This window comes from Dromiciops gliroides, chromosome 3 (assembly GCF_019393635.1).
Source record: "Dromiciops gliroides isolate mDroGli1 chromosome 3, mDroGli1.pri, whole genome shotgun sequence".
Classification (NCBI taxonomy): domain Eukaryota; kingdom Metazoa; phylum Chordata; class Mammalia; order Microbiotheria; family Microbiotheriidae; genus Dromiciops; species Dromiciops gliroides.
This window is the reverse complement of record NC_057863.1, coordinates 660,994,425-661,011,174: the sequence shown is the minus strand read 5'-3', so window position 1 is coordinate 661,011,174 and position 16,750 is coordinate 660,994,425. Positions and strand designations below refer to the sequence as shown.

Genomic DNA, 16,750 nt, shown 5'->3' with positions numbered 1-16,750 from the left:
ATAAAGCACCAGCCCTGCATTCAGGAGGACCTGAGTTCAAATTGGACCTCAGACCCTTGACACTAGCTGTGTGACCCTGGACAACTCACTTAACCCTCATTGCCCCGCCCCCCCCCCATAAATAAATGCTTGCTGACTGGACGTCTGGAAGGGGGTCCCGTGCAATAGAGGACAGGTCTTGACACCATACTGGATGGGGGAGGGGTGGGAGCGGGGGTGGGGGTGCCCTCTACAGTGACGGGGCATTGAGGGAAAGAGCACTGAATGCCGTCCTGGCCGCGTCGAATTTAAAATTTGGGGTTGTTTGAGAAAGAGACGGAGGGGCCTAGGCGACAGTGGAGGTTGGAGAGAGGCCGCCCCTCCCCTCCCTCCGTCCCCCCCCCCCCCTTTCCCCCCCCCCAGGGCCGGGCCCTCCCCAAGCGAGGCTCTGATGGGACAGAGATCCAGCATCTCTTACTGGCGATCCGCTCGGACTCGTTTCCCGGGGCGGGAGGTGGAACGCGCTGACGTTAAGGCGAACTGACCACGCCCACCCCGCCCCGCCTCGGGCCGCTCCTGCCCCGGGGGCTGAGGCTCAGAATGCGCAGGCGCCGCTCGTGAGCTTCCCCGGGGCCGACTGGGGCGCCGTAGCGGAGTTTTTCCGGAGGGACCTACACTTCCCGGCGTGCCTCGGGGCCGAGGCGCTCAAAGCGCGGGCGCGGACTACGGTTCCCGGCGGGGCCCGCGGCGGGCGGGGCTCGGCGGCGGCGGCGGCAGCGGCAGCAGCGGCGGCGGCGCCTTCCCGGCGGCCCCCGCGCCGGGGATCGGGGGATCGGGGAGGGTCGGGCGCGGCGGCGGCGGCGGCGGCGGCGGCGGCGGCGGCGGCCGGGGATCCCCGCGCGGGCTCCGCGCTCGGGCCACGCCGGGCCGGGATGTCGGGCTCCGCGCCGGAGGCGGGCGCGGGGGCGGGCGCGGCCCGGGAGCGGCGGCAGGAGCAGCTGCGGCAGTGGGCGCGGGCGGCGGGGGCCGGGGAGCCGGCGGGCGGCGGGGGCCGGGCCCGGGCCCGCACCGTGCGCTTCGAGCGCGCCGCCGAGTTCCTGGCCGCGTGCGCCGGCGGAGACCTGGAGGAGGCGCGGGCCATGGTGCGCGGGGGGCCCGGCCCGGGGCTCCTGGACAGCACCAACGCGGACGGCATCAGCGCGCTGCACCAGGTGCGTGCGGGGGGCGGCCGTGCGCCCTCTCCGACAGCCCCCCGGCTCCTGACAGCTCGCCTCCTCCCTCCGGGGGATCCCACCATTCGGACCCCGTCCCCACCCCATCCCGCACGGTCCCGGCGCCTCCCAGGAGCGCAGCGCGCCCCCAAACCTCTGCTCGCCCTCAGCCCCCCCTTTCCTTCTTTCCTCCTCCCTTCCTCGCCTTCTCCCCTCTTCCTCCTCCCCTCCCTTTACCTCCCCCTCCCCATTTCCGTGTTCTCCCAGCACCCAGGATGCGACCCCTCCACTTGTGTGGTCCCCACAGCTCTCGGATGCCCCCCTCAAACCAGGGCCCTTCCTGCCAGGGGCCCCACCTTAGTTAGTCCTTCCGTCCAGGACTCCTTATTTGGCAGTCTGTGCACAAGCACTCCTTAAGCACCCACTGTGTGCCGGCCACTCTGTAAATGTGGGGGTCCAAAGGAAGATGGGGACCGGGCCCCCGCCCCACCCTGGAGCCTCCTGTGCTGCAGGCTTGGGCCCCGCTCAGGGATCCCTGGGAGCTGGTGTCTCTGGGCTAGTCACTTCCCTTCCCGCACTTCCTCATCTGTGGCTCCCCCAGCCCCTTCTCCCTGAGTCCCCTGGGGGGTCCGGCTCATGTCACGGCTCTTGGGGACACGCTTGCCCTGGTCCTTCTAGCTCCTGCTCCAGCCCAGCCCCTGCCTGCACAGAGGGGTGCCTCCTTAGCGGGGCCAGACTAGGGGCTGGGCCGGGGTCGGCCCCCAGATCTTAGCCCCTCGGGGCTTCCCCTGGTGTTTGCCCAGCCCTGCCTGCCCTGCTCCCCATGGCCTCCTGCCGGCTCCTGACCAGGGTATCTGTGAGGTCGGCGTGGCCCTCCCCACCCTGCGGTCCTCCCCTCCACAGCCGGGTCTCCTCAGACCCTTGGAGCCCTGTCCAGCCTCCTCCCCTGCAGCGTCACCCCTGGCAGGCTCACCCTGGCCTGCAGATGCCCGACCTCTCCCCACGGCACCTCTGTCTCCCCATTTCCAGCCCATCCTTTCCCCAGCTCCCCTCTGGGGCCTGGCCTCCACCTTCCCTTCCCTGCCCACGGCGGCTCCCCCATGATCCTCCAGGTTTTCCTTCCTTCAGAGACACTGCCCCCCATTCTTCTCTGTTCCTTCTCAAATAGGCCTGTGCCCCTGCCTCATCCCCAAATAGGCCTGTCGGCCCCTCACTTGGAGCCGACCTCCCGAGAAGTCTTGTCACGGGGCAGCATCAGAAATCATCTGATCCCCCCACCTGGCAAGAAGGGCTCCCCAGACCCTGAGCCCAGCCCGGGGCTGTGTCCATCCTGCCCAAGGCAGCAGGGAAGGACTAGGAAGCCAGACCTTGTGCCTGAACCCCTGTCCCCGTGTCTTAGGGGGCCTGGCCCCACGAGGCTGGATTCCTGGGGCCTCTCACTGTGGCCGCCACAGGAGCACCTCAGGGGACATTTGTCTCTTGGGTGCCCGGGGGTATCCCCTTCCTCCTCTGAGGGGACCTGGAGTCCTCAGCCATCTGACTCCCCTGCCTCCCTTTCCCTGGGGGCAGTGGGGACTAGAGAGGGGGATGCCTGGATCCCCAGGCTCGCTCCCAGCCCGCTCCTTAGCTCTCACCAGGTCCTTGTAGGGGAAGCCCCCTTGTCACCCACCCCCCCCCCCCCCCCCCGTCTCCATGACAGCGGGAGGAAATAAACGGAGCCCAGAGCTCAGCCCGTTCCCAGGACTGGGGGTGGGCCCGGCCCCCCCCTCCCGGCCTGAGTTTCCATGACTTCATCCCCTTGGCCCTCGGGTGCCTGCTCTCCGCTGTGGCCCCGGTGTTGGGGGGGGGGGGCGGGGAGGGGGGCAGAGAGTGCTTCCTTCTCCTCCATCCTGGGCCTTCTGCCCCTTCAGGGACCCTGCGTTTGGGTCTGTGGGAAGCCGAGGAGCCTGTGAGCCCGCAAGGCCACGGGCTGGGGCCCGTGGGAGGCAGGCGGGAGGCTGGGGATGGGCTCTGATGGGCAGCCTGCTGAGACGCAGGCAAAGATCTCACAGCCCGCACTATTTTTAACCTCCATGCTCCCCAAGGGGGAAGGGGCCAGGGCTGACATCTGGGACCTGAGGCTGTGGGACCCAGCCAGAGGGCAGAGGTCAGAACTACAACCCCTCCTCTCTCTGCCAGGCTTGCATCGATGAGAACCTGGAGGTGGTCCGCTTCCTGGTGGAGGAGGGGGCCTCCGTCAACCAAGCCGACAACGAGGGCTGGACCCCCTTGCACGTGGCCGCCTCCTGTGGATATGTGGACATCGCCCAGTAAGGCCCTGGGTCCTGCTCGGAGGGGGTGGTCCTGGGAGGCGGGCGGCTGATGGAGCCAGCTCGGGGATGGGCCTTGCTTCCCTTCGGTTCTGGGGCCTCCCTAGCCCCTGGCTGAGCCATGCCGCAGAGTTGAGGGGTCCAGCGAGGGCCCTTGTGCAAGTCGGTGCCCGGTCTGGGCCTACCTCAGCCGACCTTAGAGGCCTCTCTGTTCTACCCCGCCCCGCCTCGTCTAGGGCCAGGTGTCCCTTTGTCTGGTAGTCCGCCTCCTCCCCCTCGGCTCGCTCACGCTCTCTCCAGCTGTTTGTTGGGAGACGGGGCTCCGGGAATGGACTCGGGAGCCCCAGGGCTGCCAGCCCCTGTGCCCTTCCCTCTGCAGGTGGGTGGGACTAGAGCCGAGGGTCTGAGGGCCCCTGCTCAGACAGATAAAATGCAGAGGCCGGAGGAGGGAGACCCCAAGTTATCAGGACATTCAGAACCCTCCAGACTCTGGGTTTGGAAGCCCTGGATCAGTCTGAGGCATTTCCCTGCCTTGGACCCATGAGGCTCAGGGAGAGGTCACTGAGTAAAGCTGGCGCTCAGCCCTCTGCTTCCCTGGAGGGCTCTAAGGCCCTGCCCAGTCACCTGTGCCTCCTCGGGTCTTCCATGCTGCCACCTGTGACCCTTCCCTCATGATCCCCGTGCCCCCCAGGGCTTTCCTTCACATTTGGAATCTTTGCCCACCTGGCCCAGGCTGTGCACAGAAGGGACCCCTGTAACCCGCCTGTCTGGGAGCTGCCCAGCTCCTACTGAAGCCTCTGAGGAGGAGCTGGCACGACCTCTTAGGCCCCACCCCATTCCTTGGCCTCAGCCAGCCCCCTTGTGACTCCCCCTCCTCCCCCTTTCTTGGGTAGCTACTGGCCCTTCCCCATCCTGGCTGCCCTCGGTTCTTTCCAGTTCTTCTTCACCCCGCTGTCCCGAACCCTCCAGATGGGGACTGGCCCCTCACTGGCCCCTCCTCTCCCCCAGCCTAGCCTTGGCCTCTGCCCTGTTAGCCCACCCCGCCAGCACGGCCCAGTGGGATCCCTGGGGCACCCCACTGCTGGCCTTGATGCGGGTTTTGAGGCCAGCTCTGGGTATGGGGCCACTCGGTCTGTTCAGAGCTCTTCCTGCTGTAGACACCCCACTTTTCTCTCATCATGCTTCTCATGGTTGCCACGAGATGGTTTTTCACGTGCTTTGCTGAAATCTGGGTCCAGAGAGGCCCTTGGTTTGGACGCCACAGCCGCCTCGCGGGGGCCAGCACGGCCTTTCCCTCAAGCCATCTTTGGAGCTTGGCCTCTCTGGCTTGCAGAGGGTCCCATGCAGTCTGCTCGGTCCTGAGGACCACTGAGCCGCTGACCACTCTCTCCCTGACTGCTCGGTGATCTTGGCCATCAGCTCTCTGTCAGAGCGTTGGGTATTTTCTGTCCTTTCCTGCCTAATGGTCGTGTCTTCTGGGCAGAGAAAGCGTTAGAATGAGAGAGGGGCCAAAATAAGGTCAGGGTCTCCTCCTCGCGGCCTGGAGCCTTGGTCTTGGGCCTGGCGGGGAGGGGAGAAGCATTCGTTAAGTGCCCGCTGAATGCTGAGCACGGTGCCCTCACTTGGCACATAGGCATAGCCCTGGCAGGTTGGTGCCATTATCCCCATTTCATGGACGAGGAGACTGAGGCAGGCAGAGGAGCAGCGTTCTGCCTGCCCAGGCCTCATGGCAGATAAGGGTCTGAGGCCAGACTGAGCCCGCCCTTGTGGACTCGGGCCGAGCAGTGCTGCCCTTAGAAGGCACCGCTGTCTGGTGGGTCCTTGGCCTTCTAGCCTTTGCCTGCCGGCCCTGGCGTTGGTTCTCTGGACCGCCGTGACCCCTCAGAGCTGGAGGGCCCCGCGTGGGCTTCCTCGGCTCAGAGGGATGAGGCGATTGTTCAGCAGGGACAGGGCTCTGTCCGGCAGTCATCAGCCGGGCCCTCTTTCTCTCACAAAAGCCCTTCCGTCGACCTTCACCCCGATGCTTTCCCCCTCCTGGCCCCACTTTGGCTTCTGCGTTTCCCAACTCACCCTCTCAATGGACAGGGCCCCCACCGGACCTCACATCCATCCCATGCCAGAGGCCAGATGAACCGCAGGTCAGCATGCCTTCATCGAGCTCTCTAGCCCCTGGAAGACCCTATCTCAGTGAGCACCCTCGCTAGGGGTGGTGAGTGACCGTGTCAGGACCCATGGGCTTGGTCCCTGACGCTCGTGAGGAGCCCTTCTGCCTTTGTCACTGAGCCTCCAGCCACCCCAGAGCTCCCCAGTGGGCTTCCGGGCTTCCTCTCCGTCCAAGGGCCCATCCTCACGGGAAGGGCCGACTGTGACACGGCTCTGTTCCAGAGCTTCGGCAGCTCCCCAGGGCCACGTGGATAGGGGTGCTGAGCCTCCCTTGTGTCACGCACCCCTTTGGTGGTCTGGGGAAGCCCATGGACCCCTGTCCCCAAAAGATCATGTCAGCTGGAGGTCGGTGGGTGTAAAGATACCCTGTACAGGCAGAATGGAGCAGCAGCCTCAAGGGAGTCACGACCATTTAAAGCTGCAGAGCAGCCGTTTCAAAAACTGTTCTTTCATGTTCCCCACTTAAATTGCACACAGGCAGCCTGGGAGGTGAGCCTGCTGTCCAGGGCGGTCATCCCAGGAGCGGTCAGGCTGCCCCGGCCGTCAAGGTCTGGTGTGTCACCCCCTGACCCTCTCTCCTCTTGAGGTTTTCAGTCCGCTCCTCCCTCCTGGTTCTCCACTGACCTCCCTGACCGCTCCTTCTCAGGCCTCCAGAGGAGGCTGTCACGAGCCGTGTCCCACAGGGCTCTGTCCTAGACCCTCTTCTCTCCTGTATTCACTCGGGGCCATCAGCTACCGAGGACTTGATGGTCATCTCTGCTGGTGCCTCCAGTCTGCCCATCCTGCCAAGAGCTTACCCCAGTCCTTGTGCCCCCCATCCTCCCTTCCCTAGGACTCCTGAGGGCAGTGCCCAGGCTCATGACCTGGGGGTCATCCTGGACTCCTCGCCATCTCCCTGCCCCCACCACCACCCCTGCTCTGTCCGGTATGCTGCTGAGGCCTGTCTCCTGGACACTCCCCCTCCCCCTGGCGCAGCTTCCCCCAAAGTCATTTTCCCGGGTCTGACCCTGTGACCCCCACTCCCATCCCCCTCCAGGAGCTCCTGTGGTCTCAAGGGCCAGATAGGAAATGTAGCCCTTCGGGATCTGCCCCCTCCTGCCTCGCTGCCCACACACATGCTCTGGCCTTCCCCTCCAGCTCTCAAACCTGGGCCTGGCCGTTCTCCCTCCTTCCTTCCCCAGCCCTCTGTATCCGTGGGCCTTGCCTCTGTTCATCCTGATTGTATGTAGTTATTTGGGGTTGTTGTTTCCCCACTCGACTGTGGGACTGTGGGGTCCTGGAGGGTAGGGAGCCCCGGCCCATGGTCCGTGTACATTCAGGGTGATGACTGCCGCGGCTGCCGCACCCTGCCTGGCATAGGGCGGGGCCTAGGACGACGGCATGGAATGGGCTCCTGCAGCTCTGCCCTCCTTCCCCCCCAGGTACCTGCTGAGCCACGGGGCCAACATTGCTGCCGTCAACAGCGATGGGGACCTGCCCTTGGACCTGGCAGAGGCCGACGCCATGGAGAGTCTGCTGCGGGCGGAGATTGCCCAGCGAGGTGGGGTGGGGAGCACGTGGGGAGCACAGGTGGGCCCCGAGCCTTCTGCCCTTGCTGACGGCTGGGGGGGGGCTTGTCTCTTCTCCCCAAAGGCGTGGACGTGGAAGCGGCAAAGCGGGCCGAGGAAGAGCTTTTGCTACACGACACTCGGTGTTGGCTGAATGGGGGCGCCATGCCAGAGGCCCGCCACCCACGCACGGGCGCCTCGGCCCTGCATGTGGCCGCCGCCAAGGGCTACATGGAGGTGATGAGGTACCGGCTTCCCTCTCTCCCCTTGGAGGCGGGTGGGTGTCAAGGGGTCTCTGAGGCTTCGCGGTTTACAGGGTGCTCGGGTGGCCTCTCAAGCTACTCTGCTGGGGAAGTTAGAGGCATTTCAGAGGCTGTGCTCTCCGGTGAGGGGTCCCTGGGATCTGTGCTTGGCCTGGGGCAGGCGACTCCTTGCTGCCGGTAACCTGGCTCAAGGTGCAGACGGCTGCTCATCAGATCCACAGACGTCCAGCCCCCTGGATGGGAGCCCCATGAGAGCAGCTTGACAGGCAGGCCTCATGGGCCAGTCCAGTTAAATGGTAACAAGTGTCAAGGTGGGGTGGCTGCTGTTCTGAAGGAAAGCTGCAGGTCTTAGTGGACCACATGCTTCCATGAGCCTCTGGGTTATGTGCCAGCCAGACAAGTCTTAGGCTGAATGAAAAAAGGCTCAGTGTCCAGCCCTGGGGTGGGGGGTGAGGGATGGGGAAACATTGCTGTGCCCTGCCCTGGACAGATGACTTCTGGGCACCATTTCTGAGAGCACTTGACCAACTGGAGAGTCCAGAGGAGACTCAGAATGCTGGTGGCATCTTTCCCGCCGAATGAGAATGAGGTGCAGGAAGTGGGGCTGAAGCAGCGTAGGAAACGTGAGGGGTGTCAGCAGGACGCCAGGGCAGGGTTGCCCTGGGCTCGGGTCCCAGCTGGCAGAAGCAGAACCAGGAGCCAGGAAGGGAAGAGGCCTCAGTGAGACTGATGTCAGCATCACTTAGCCAATCTGAGGCCTTGTCCCAGTGTGGGAGGGGCTGCTGCAGACCTCGCATCCACTGGGTGTACTGGAGGCAGAGGGGATGCCCAGTCGGGCAAGAGGCAGCTCTGAGGCCCCTCCTGGCTGCGGGGCCTCCCCTGGCGGTCGGTGGAAGTACAGCGCGGAGGTCGGGAGCTCTGCACTCCTCTTCCTCTCAGCCTGTTTCCTTTACTATAAGATGAGGTGGTTGGACTACACTGGTGATCCTTCATCTGTTTTCTGCGAACGTGTTCTAAAAAGAGTTAGGACATTTCAGTCCCGATGGTTTCCTTTGTCGTTCTGTATTTTATTTCATGCATGTAAAAGCATACTTCTGAGAAGGGGCCGGAGGACTGAGCACCCTAGGGTCCGCGACACAAGAAAGATAGGTCCCTGTGGCCTGCAGTAGCTTGTGCATGCTGGGATTCTGTTCTTGGCCTTGACACTGGCTAGCGAGTGGTGCGGCCTTGGGCCGGAGCCTCAGTGTTCTTATGCCAGGCCTCCTGTCTCTCTCCCTGACTACAGGCTGCTCCTCCAGGCCGGCTATGACCCTGAGCTGCGTGATGGGGATGGCTGGACGCCCTTGCATGCAGCCGCCCACTGGGGCGTAGAGGATGCCTGCCGCCTGCTGGCCGAGCATGGGGGAGGCATGGATTCCTTAACCCACGCGGTGAGGGGCCCGAGCTGTGCCGGGTGGGAGGGTAGGAACGGCTTCTTCTGGACCGGAGCCTGGTGATGAGGGGCGGGGGAGGCCTGAATGGCTAGGGCCTGGATCTAACTTCCCCCTGGCCCTGTGTGGTGGTTTGACCTTGGGTCTGGCCCTTTCTTTATCTGGGAAATGGAGGGACTGATTAAGCCAGGAGCTCATCTCTAAGGGCCCTGAAGGAGGGATTGCTTAGTCAGCCTGGCGTCGAGCCTGTGTGCCAGGCACTGTGGATTCAGGTAAAGAATAAAATGGCCCTTCCTTGTAAGGAGCTAATATTGTAACGGGGAGACGACGCAGGAAGGGAAGGGCATCTGTATTTATCAGACACCTGCTGTATCGCTGGCCCTGTGCTGAGCACTTGACAACGATTATCTCGTTTGATTGTCAACCCTGGAAACAGGCAGATAGAGGTGAAGTGACTTGTCCAGGGTCACCCAGCTAGCGTCTGAGGCCAGTCTTGGACTCGGGTCTCCCTGACTCCAGGCCCAGTGCTCTGTGCACTTTGCCACCTCGAGCACCCCAAGGGTGTGTGTGTGTGTGTGTGTGTGTGTGTGTGTGTGGTGCTCGAGCTTGGTCTTGAGAGGCTGTGCTCCAGGGCCTTGCTCGAGGGAGAGAAGGCCCGTTTGGCTGGTCTGTGGGTGCCCGGAAAGGCCGCACAGCTGGATTGGACCCCGGTCAGAGAGGGCTTTCCAGCACACCAGAAGAGCTTAGATCGGATTCTAGAGGCAGTGGGAGCCGCTGGAGTTGATGGAGTGGGGGAGTGACGTGGTCAGATGGACCCTCCCTTCCCTGCCGCCCACAGACATGCCCAGGACCTCGGGCTTTCGCCTCCCGCTTCGGCCCTGGTTGCCTCCACCTCCTCCCCGTGGCTGCACTGATCTCTGCCCGAGGCCTCCGCTCTGTAGCTTTGGACCCTGGTGATGCCCTTCTCCTCGCCAGCCTCGTGCCTGCCTAACTGCCCCTCCTCCTCCTCTGGCCCCGGGCGGTGTCCCTGTGCAGACTGGCAGCTCTGCTCAGACCTGACCTCTGCACCGCTCTTGGGTACACTCTCCTTGTGTGCTCTCCTCTCCTCCAAGGCTCCTTCAGGCCTTCAGTTCTTCCCACTCGGCCCCCTCGGGACTCTGAGAAGATGCCAAGGTCACGAGGGCAGCACCGCCACATCGTGAGGCCCTTTCTAACAGCTCAAATCATCTTACGTTTCCTAGGTTCTCTGAACTCTTGTGCTCGTAAATCAGAGCTCCTTCTCATCAGGAATGTCTAAGCATTCTCTGTTCCATTAAAGGCCCACTTTTCTCCTTGTGGACAGCTGAGTGGTACAGGGGAAAGAGCTGCTGGTGTGGGGCAAGGAAGACCCGAGTTCCTAGCTGTGTGATCCTGGACAAGTCATTTCACCTCTATCTGTAGAATGGGAATAAGAACAGCTCCTCCTTCCCAGGGTGGTTGTAGCATTCGATAAGGTGGTATTTACGAAGCCCTTTTCAAACATAAAAGCCCTGTAGAAATGCTCGCTCTCGTGACTCTAGTGACCGTCCTCGTGAGCCTCTCTCTTGCCTTTTGGAAAATGAATTCCAAGCTCAGTTCTCATGAATGGTCATGGCTTCTGGTCTTGTAGGAGCCCGAGGGAGCTGCTTCCTTCTTGAGAGATGGACCCAGGCCTTTTAGAGAGGTGGCCGGCCTTTGCTCCTTCTGGTGTCCTGGTGCCACTGGTCTTCTCGGTTTTCAAGGAGAACCTTTCGTGCATGACATTGACTGCTTCCTTGCTGTCATCTCTGGCTCCCTTTCTTCTTGCTTTTTGTGTAGTTCCGGGTCTGAATTGCAGCGGGGCAGCCAGGTGGCCCAGTGGATAAAGCACCTGCCCTGCATTCAGGAGGACCTGAGTTCAAATCTAGCCTCAGACACTTGACACTTACTAGCTGTGTGACCCTGGGCGAGTCACTTAACCCTCGTTGCCCTGCAAAAAAAAAAAGTTAATTGCAAAGCTTGGCCCAGCAGGCCTCTGGTGGAGGGGACGACTCTGCTCGGGTCACCTCTTCCCTCCCCTCAGATCTCTGGACAGCCCATGGGGCGGCCCTCCCTGGGTCAGAGCGCAGTGGGCTCTCTCTCATCTGTGAAGCCGCTGGCTGGCTGTCCTTGTGGCATCTCCTGGGATTTCTTGGTCATTAGGCAGTCTATTCCAGATGGGGTCGGGAGCTTGGTGGTGGAAGTCCATCCTGGCCGGCCTCTCGGCCACTTCTCCCATCACTTAGGTGTCCCAGAGGCCGCTGGGGGCACCACAGGAAGGCTTGAGGCACTTCCTGGTTGTGTGACCCTGGGCAGGTCCCTCCACTGCCGCCTCAGTTTCCTCAACTATAAAATGGGGATAATAGCCCCTCCCCCAGATGACTGAAGATCAAATGAGGTAAAACGTAAAGTGCTCAGTGTGGCGGCTGGTCTGTGCACGCTTAACCCCTGCTCCCACATCCGAGTTTCCCCTCCATGCAGAGGTCGGGGGGCTGGTGCCTAAGTGCACATAGTAGGCGTTAAGTGAATGGCTGCGGGAGGGAAGAAGGAAGAGATTCCTGGATCAGTGAACTCTCGGGGGCCTCCTGGGGAAGTAAAGACGGGGGCTTGGCCTCCATGGCCTTGGGCTCACCAGCATCTTCCTCCCTCCCGTCTTCTCCAGGGGCAGCGCCCTTGTGACCTCGCCGATGAAGAAGTGCTAAGCCTTTTGGAGGAACTGGCCCGAAAGCAGGAAGATGTGAGGCCCCTCAGGGACCCCGGCCCGGGCTTCAGCCCCTTAGGGATCCCCTCTCCCCTGGGCCTTGGCCCCTCAGGGACCTCCCGCCCCACTTCCCCATAGGTCCCAGGCTTCTTGACTGTGGCCCTCCATGCTCTGGATCTCACACACACACACCTTTTGGGGACCCCTGGTGTCTCAGGACTTGGCCATGCCTGACTCCCATCTTTCTCCCCAGCTCCGGAACCAGAAGGAAGCCCTGGCCCAAGGCCGAGGGACCGAAGCTGGCCCAGAGCCGCAGCCTCCGGCCGGCAGCAAACACAGGAGGTAGGCCGGGCTGGACTGGGCCGGGGCCAGGCCGGGGCCGGGGGCCTAGCTTGGCCCCTCACCTCAGTGTGGGCTCCCCCTCCTTGTGGCTTCCCAGGAGTCCGTGTGCCGCTTGAGCAGCCGGGAGAAGATCTCTCTTCAAGACCTCTCCAAGGAGCGGCGGCCGGGGGGCCCTGGGGCCCCCCCACACTCCGGGATGAGGAGGAGGCCTGAGGAAGACCCCCCAGGGTGAGGAGGCCCCGGGGTCTGGGGGAGGAGCTGGGCTGGGTGGGGGAGGAGCCCCGCTGACCTCTGACTGCCCCTCTCCCCCAGAGCCCAGTGCCTTCAATGGAGTGTCTCCCCCACAGAACCTGGACCCCCCCAGCCCCAAGGTGAGTCCATGAGGGGGGCCTGAGGGATGCCCCGTACCCAGATGCCGGGCTGTGGCTTGGTGGGGGGCGGTGGCCTCCTTTTCCCTACCTGCCCTTACTGCTTGGGGATGCCCGGAGGAGGGAGAGCCCTGGAATGGGGGTGCTGACTGCCTGGGGGTTTCCTTTGATCCTCAAAGGTGGTTGGGCTTATCTTGTGGAATCCCGAGCTTGTGGGCAAGGGCTCATCCCTGATGATGTTCGGGGCCAGCTTGGGCTCGAGGCAGTCTTTGTCAAGGAGAATCTTCTTGCCCCCCCCCACCCTCCCCCACAGACCAAGGAGCTGCGTCTGGCCCGCGTGCCCCCAACGCTCTCCCGGAAGATGCATGAGCCCCCGGAAGCGTGAGTGTGCAGGAGGTTCCCTGGGGGAGGGGAGGGAGGGGGCTGGCCCCCCATCTGGGCCCCAACCACAGGGACATGATGCACGACTAGCATTTTGCTGAAATGCCAGTGGTCATTGTGATCTTCTCTCCCCGTCCCAGGGTGGTGGAGCCCCTGGCACCACAGCCAGCTATGCCAAGTGCCCCAGGATCAGCCTCCCTGGCCCCCACTGATGCCCGGGACCGCCGGAGGTGAGGGGGAGAGGCGGGAAGGGGTGCGGCCCAGGGAGGAGAGATGGCCTGTCTGACAGCATCCTGACCCCTGCCTGCTGCCCCCTCCCTCTCCCCCTCCCCCCCCCCAGATCGTACCAGATGCCTGTGAGGGATGAGGAATCTGAGTCCCAGCGCAAGGCTCGCTCTCGGCTCATGCGCCAGTCACGGAGATCGACTCAGGTGAGGCTCTGACGTGGGTGGGGGCTGGAGCCCCGAGTGCTCCCCCCTTGCCTTCCCTTCATTTGTTCCTGTCCTCCAGGGGGTGACACTGACTGACCTGAAAGAGGCAGAGAAGAGTGTGGTGAGGGGCCCAGAGCCAGAGAAGGATGAGGTGCGCTCAGAGTGGGGGGGGGGTTCAGGATGATGCCTGGGGGGGATGCTCAGAGAGGGATGATGGGGGGGGGGCAGGTGAATTGGGACGGGGCAGCTCAGGACGACAGCCCCCACCGCGCTGACATCTCCTCTTGTTCCCTAGGACCCGGCTCGGCGGCCCCGAGTCCCTGGGCTGGAGAACTCGGACGCTGCTGTCCAAAGAGGTACATGAAGTCCCCGAACCCCGCCCTGGCAGCCTCAGGTCACTAGGGAAGGGCGTGGGCGGGAGGGCCCAAAGAGCAGCCAGGCCTGACCCCCGTGTCACTCCAGCAGAGGAGCCAGAGGGGGACGGCCGGAGCCAGCAGGTGGCCCGGGACCGCAGGAAAGTCCGGAAGGAGCGCGGGCTGGCCGAGGTGAGGGGCTGGGAGCTGCCCTCGGGATCCTGGGGCCTGGGGGGACGGGGAGGGGGGGGCCTTGGGGAGCTCAGTTTCCCTAGTGGTGCTGAGGGTCTGGAGCAAATACGGTCTGAGCACAAGCTCATTGCCTCAGGGAGACCTCAGTGGCTGGGGGTGCTGGAGGGCAGCCCGGTGCCCTGCCTCATGCCCTCCTGCCATGCTTTCAGGGTGAGGAGACAGAGCCCTCGGAGCTCCGGGACAGTGAGGAGAGCCCGGCCCCCAGGTATGGGCTGGGGCACCCCCCCATTCCAGAGGGTTTCTTTGGTCCCGAGGGAAGGGGGAGGGGAGCTCAGGGTGGGCTCAGCCACAGACTGATGGGCTCTCCTGGGTCCCCAGCATGGTGGATGGCTCCAAGGGACTCCGGCTGCGGGCAGACCCTGGGGACCACCACCCAGACAACAGTAATTTCCGCAAGGTGAGCCCCTCAATCCTGCAGCTGCTTCCCCACGACCACTGCCCGTTCTGGCCCCCCCTCCCCCTTGGCAGATCTGGCTCCCTTCTGCCCTGGGGTGGGCTTAGAGTGGGGGTGCTTGGGGGCTCTTACTGGCCCTTGCCCTGTCTGTGCCACAGCTATACCTGAGCCTGCAAGGGGAGAATGAGAGGCTCAAGGAGACCCTGCAGGAGACCACCCTGCGGCTGTCCCAGCTGAAGGTGGAGCTGGAGAGGGCTACGCAGGTCAGCAGCTGGGGGCTGGGGGTGGGAAGCACCCTCCCTTCCCTGCCCCCCCTTTCCCCCTCCCCTCCCTCACTGCCCTTTGCTCCCCCCAACAGAGACAAGAGCAATACGCTGACAGGCCGGCCATGCTGGAGCTGGAGAGATTTGTGAGTTGGGAGGAAAGATGGGGGAGGGCAGGGGGGGGCCTCTCTGGCACTGAGCCCCCTGTGGAGCTTCCCTCACTCCTAGCCTCATAGTGGGGGAGGCAGCCTGAAGGGGCATGTCCTGGAGGTGCTGGCCTCCAGGGTGGGGGGCCCCCTTCCGGCCCCTTCTCTGACAGGCCCCCTCCCCAGGAACGGCGGGCCCTGGAGAGGAAGGCAGCCCAGCTGGAGGAGGAACTGAAGGTGAAGAGAGTGGCTGGGCAGGGCTGGGGGGCCCTGAGGGTGGGGGTGGGGGGTTCCCAGCCCACCTCCTTTCCACTGACCCTGCCCCCACCCTCAGGCCCTATCAGACCTTCGGGCGGACAACCAGCGCTTGAAGGACGAGAATGCCGCCCTCATCCGGGTTATCAGCAAACTCTCCAAGTGATTCCCCCTCCCCCACCCTGGGAGGTGGAGGGGGCCTGGCTCTGCTCCCCTGTTCTCCCCTCACCCCTATTTATGCAGCTGCTTCTGCCACAGATCATTCCTTTGTGTGAAACTTGGGGACCTTGGAGGGGCTATCTGGGTCTCCTCCCCCCAATCACTCCCCTAAAAAAGCCATAACCACCCCCCACACTCCTCAACACCCCAGGCCCAGGGGGCCCGCTGCCTGGATCCAAGGAGCTGGGCAGGGGGCAGCCCTGGCCACAGCCCCGGGGTCCACAGGAGGGGGCTGGGCAGGAGTGGGCTGGTGGCCGTTGGGAGGACAGGGCTGGATGGGGGGGTGCTGGGGGCTGCTGAGGATGGGACCAGCCATGTGGGACGCCAAGGAGGACAGAATGTAGCTGAAGGCAGGTGGAAGAAGAAACTTCAGGCCCGGAGCTGCCGGGAAGTGGTGGAGGCCCAGGAGCTGGGGAGCCAGAGAGGGAAGAAGAGGACTTTGGGGACCAGGGTGCCAGAGAGAGATCCTCCCCCTCCCCAGCCCCCCCACCCGCTCCTGCTCTACACGTCCCGTGTGATTCCCCCCTCCTCCCCCCTCCAGGGAGCAAAGAATGTGCCAATGGTCCCTGCCTCCCTAGGCCATTGCCGGGGCTGCTGGGACATGTATATAGGGGCGTGGGTTTTTTTCTGGGGGCCCCACGCCCACTTCTGATGTGCAATAGGGGAAGGAGGCTTCTATTTTTGTGGCCGGGGTTGTCCCCCGCCTGGGGTTGGGGTGGGGGGAGGGCACCCATGCTGGGAGAAAGTATTTTCCTGAGACCTGCCGTGGCCACGGGGCACCGCCAATAAAGGGTGTGACTTTGCTGTGAGCGTCCGTGTGTGGGCACCCTGGTGGGGGGAGCAAGGTCTGGAGAACTGGTGACAGAGCGCCTGCCCACCAGGGAGGAAGAGACTTGGTCCAGACCAGTGAGCATTTATTCATCACTTAGCACCCGATCTGGTAGTGGGGGAGACAAGGGGCTCTGGCAGTGATGAGGAAGGCTTCCTCTGTGTACAAGGAAGGAAGCGGGGGTTTGGCACTGCCACTGAAAGTGCCCAGACGTCAGGCCCATCGCCTTGGCAGCCGCAGTCGTTGCCGAAGTGCGGGGAGGCGGGGACCTGCACCGGCCGTAGCCTGCCGGGAGACGTTCCCAGGGAGTGGAGGATGACTGGGAGGGTAGGGGTGTCCCCAGCAGTCACAGGGAGGTCCAGAAGAGGCGGCTTTGGGGGAAGGCTTCCCGAGTTCGCTTGTGGAAGTAGTCCGTTCTAATACCCGAGGCCTGTAGTCTGTAGGAGATGGGGAACCGGAGGTCAGCAGAGAGGCTAGGGCTGGATCAATGCATTTGGGAATCAGGAACCTGATCTCATCATCCCGTGAAATAAGAGAAGAGGAGGGCCCGGGATAGAGCGCGGGGGCACCCGAGATCATCGTGGGAGACTTGGCCGGACTTTGAGCAGAGGGGTCATGAAAACTTATGGAAGACGGGCCCAGGGAGAGGAGTGAACAACAGGGCCGAGAAGGGTGCGGACTAAGGATGACTGACTTTGAACGGAGGGGTGGAGGAAGGATGCAGGACAAGGGCCAGTAAGGACGAAGAGGTCCCGAGAGGACGCGGGGCGTGGAGGATCTTGAAGAATGGAATACACGCGGGGGGCGGGGTACATGAATGAAAATAGAAGAGCCCAGATTAGGAACTCCAGTGATCCCTTCTCCCCCCCAACGTGGCT

The 16,750-nt window shown here is 63.4% G+C and overlaps 1 protein-coding gene across 1 annotated transcript; it reads left to right on the top strand.

Moving 5' to 3' along the window:
- The first annotated feature begins 911 nt into the window (after positions 1-911).
- Positions 912-15,839, top strand: PPP1R12C (protein phosphatase 1 regulatory subunit 12C). The gene is given in 22 exon segments (XM_043996550.1): positions 912-1,190; positions 3,369-3,499; positions 7,084-7,202; positions 7,295-7,454; positions 8,758-8,902; positions 11,601-11,675; positions 11,893-11,985; positions 12,082-12,168; positions 12,171-12,209; positions 12,296-12,352; positions 12,663-12,730; positions 12,871-12,960; positions 13,071-13,161; positions 13,241-13,312; positions 13,457-13,517; positions 13,624-13,706; positions 13,916-13,971; positions 14,085-14,163; positions 14,319-14,423; positions 14,519-14,569; positions 14,756-14,806; positions 14,904-15,839. Coding segments are annotated over 22 exon segments (2,079 nt in total). The 3' UTR covers positions 14,991-15,839.
- The last annotated feature ends 911 nt before the right edge of the window (positions 15,840-16,750 follow it).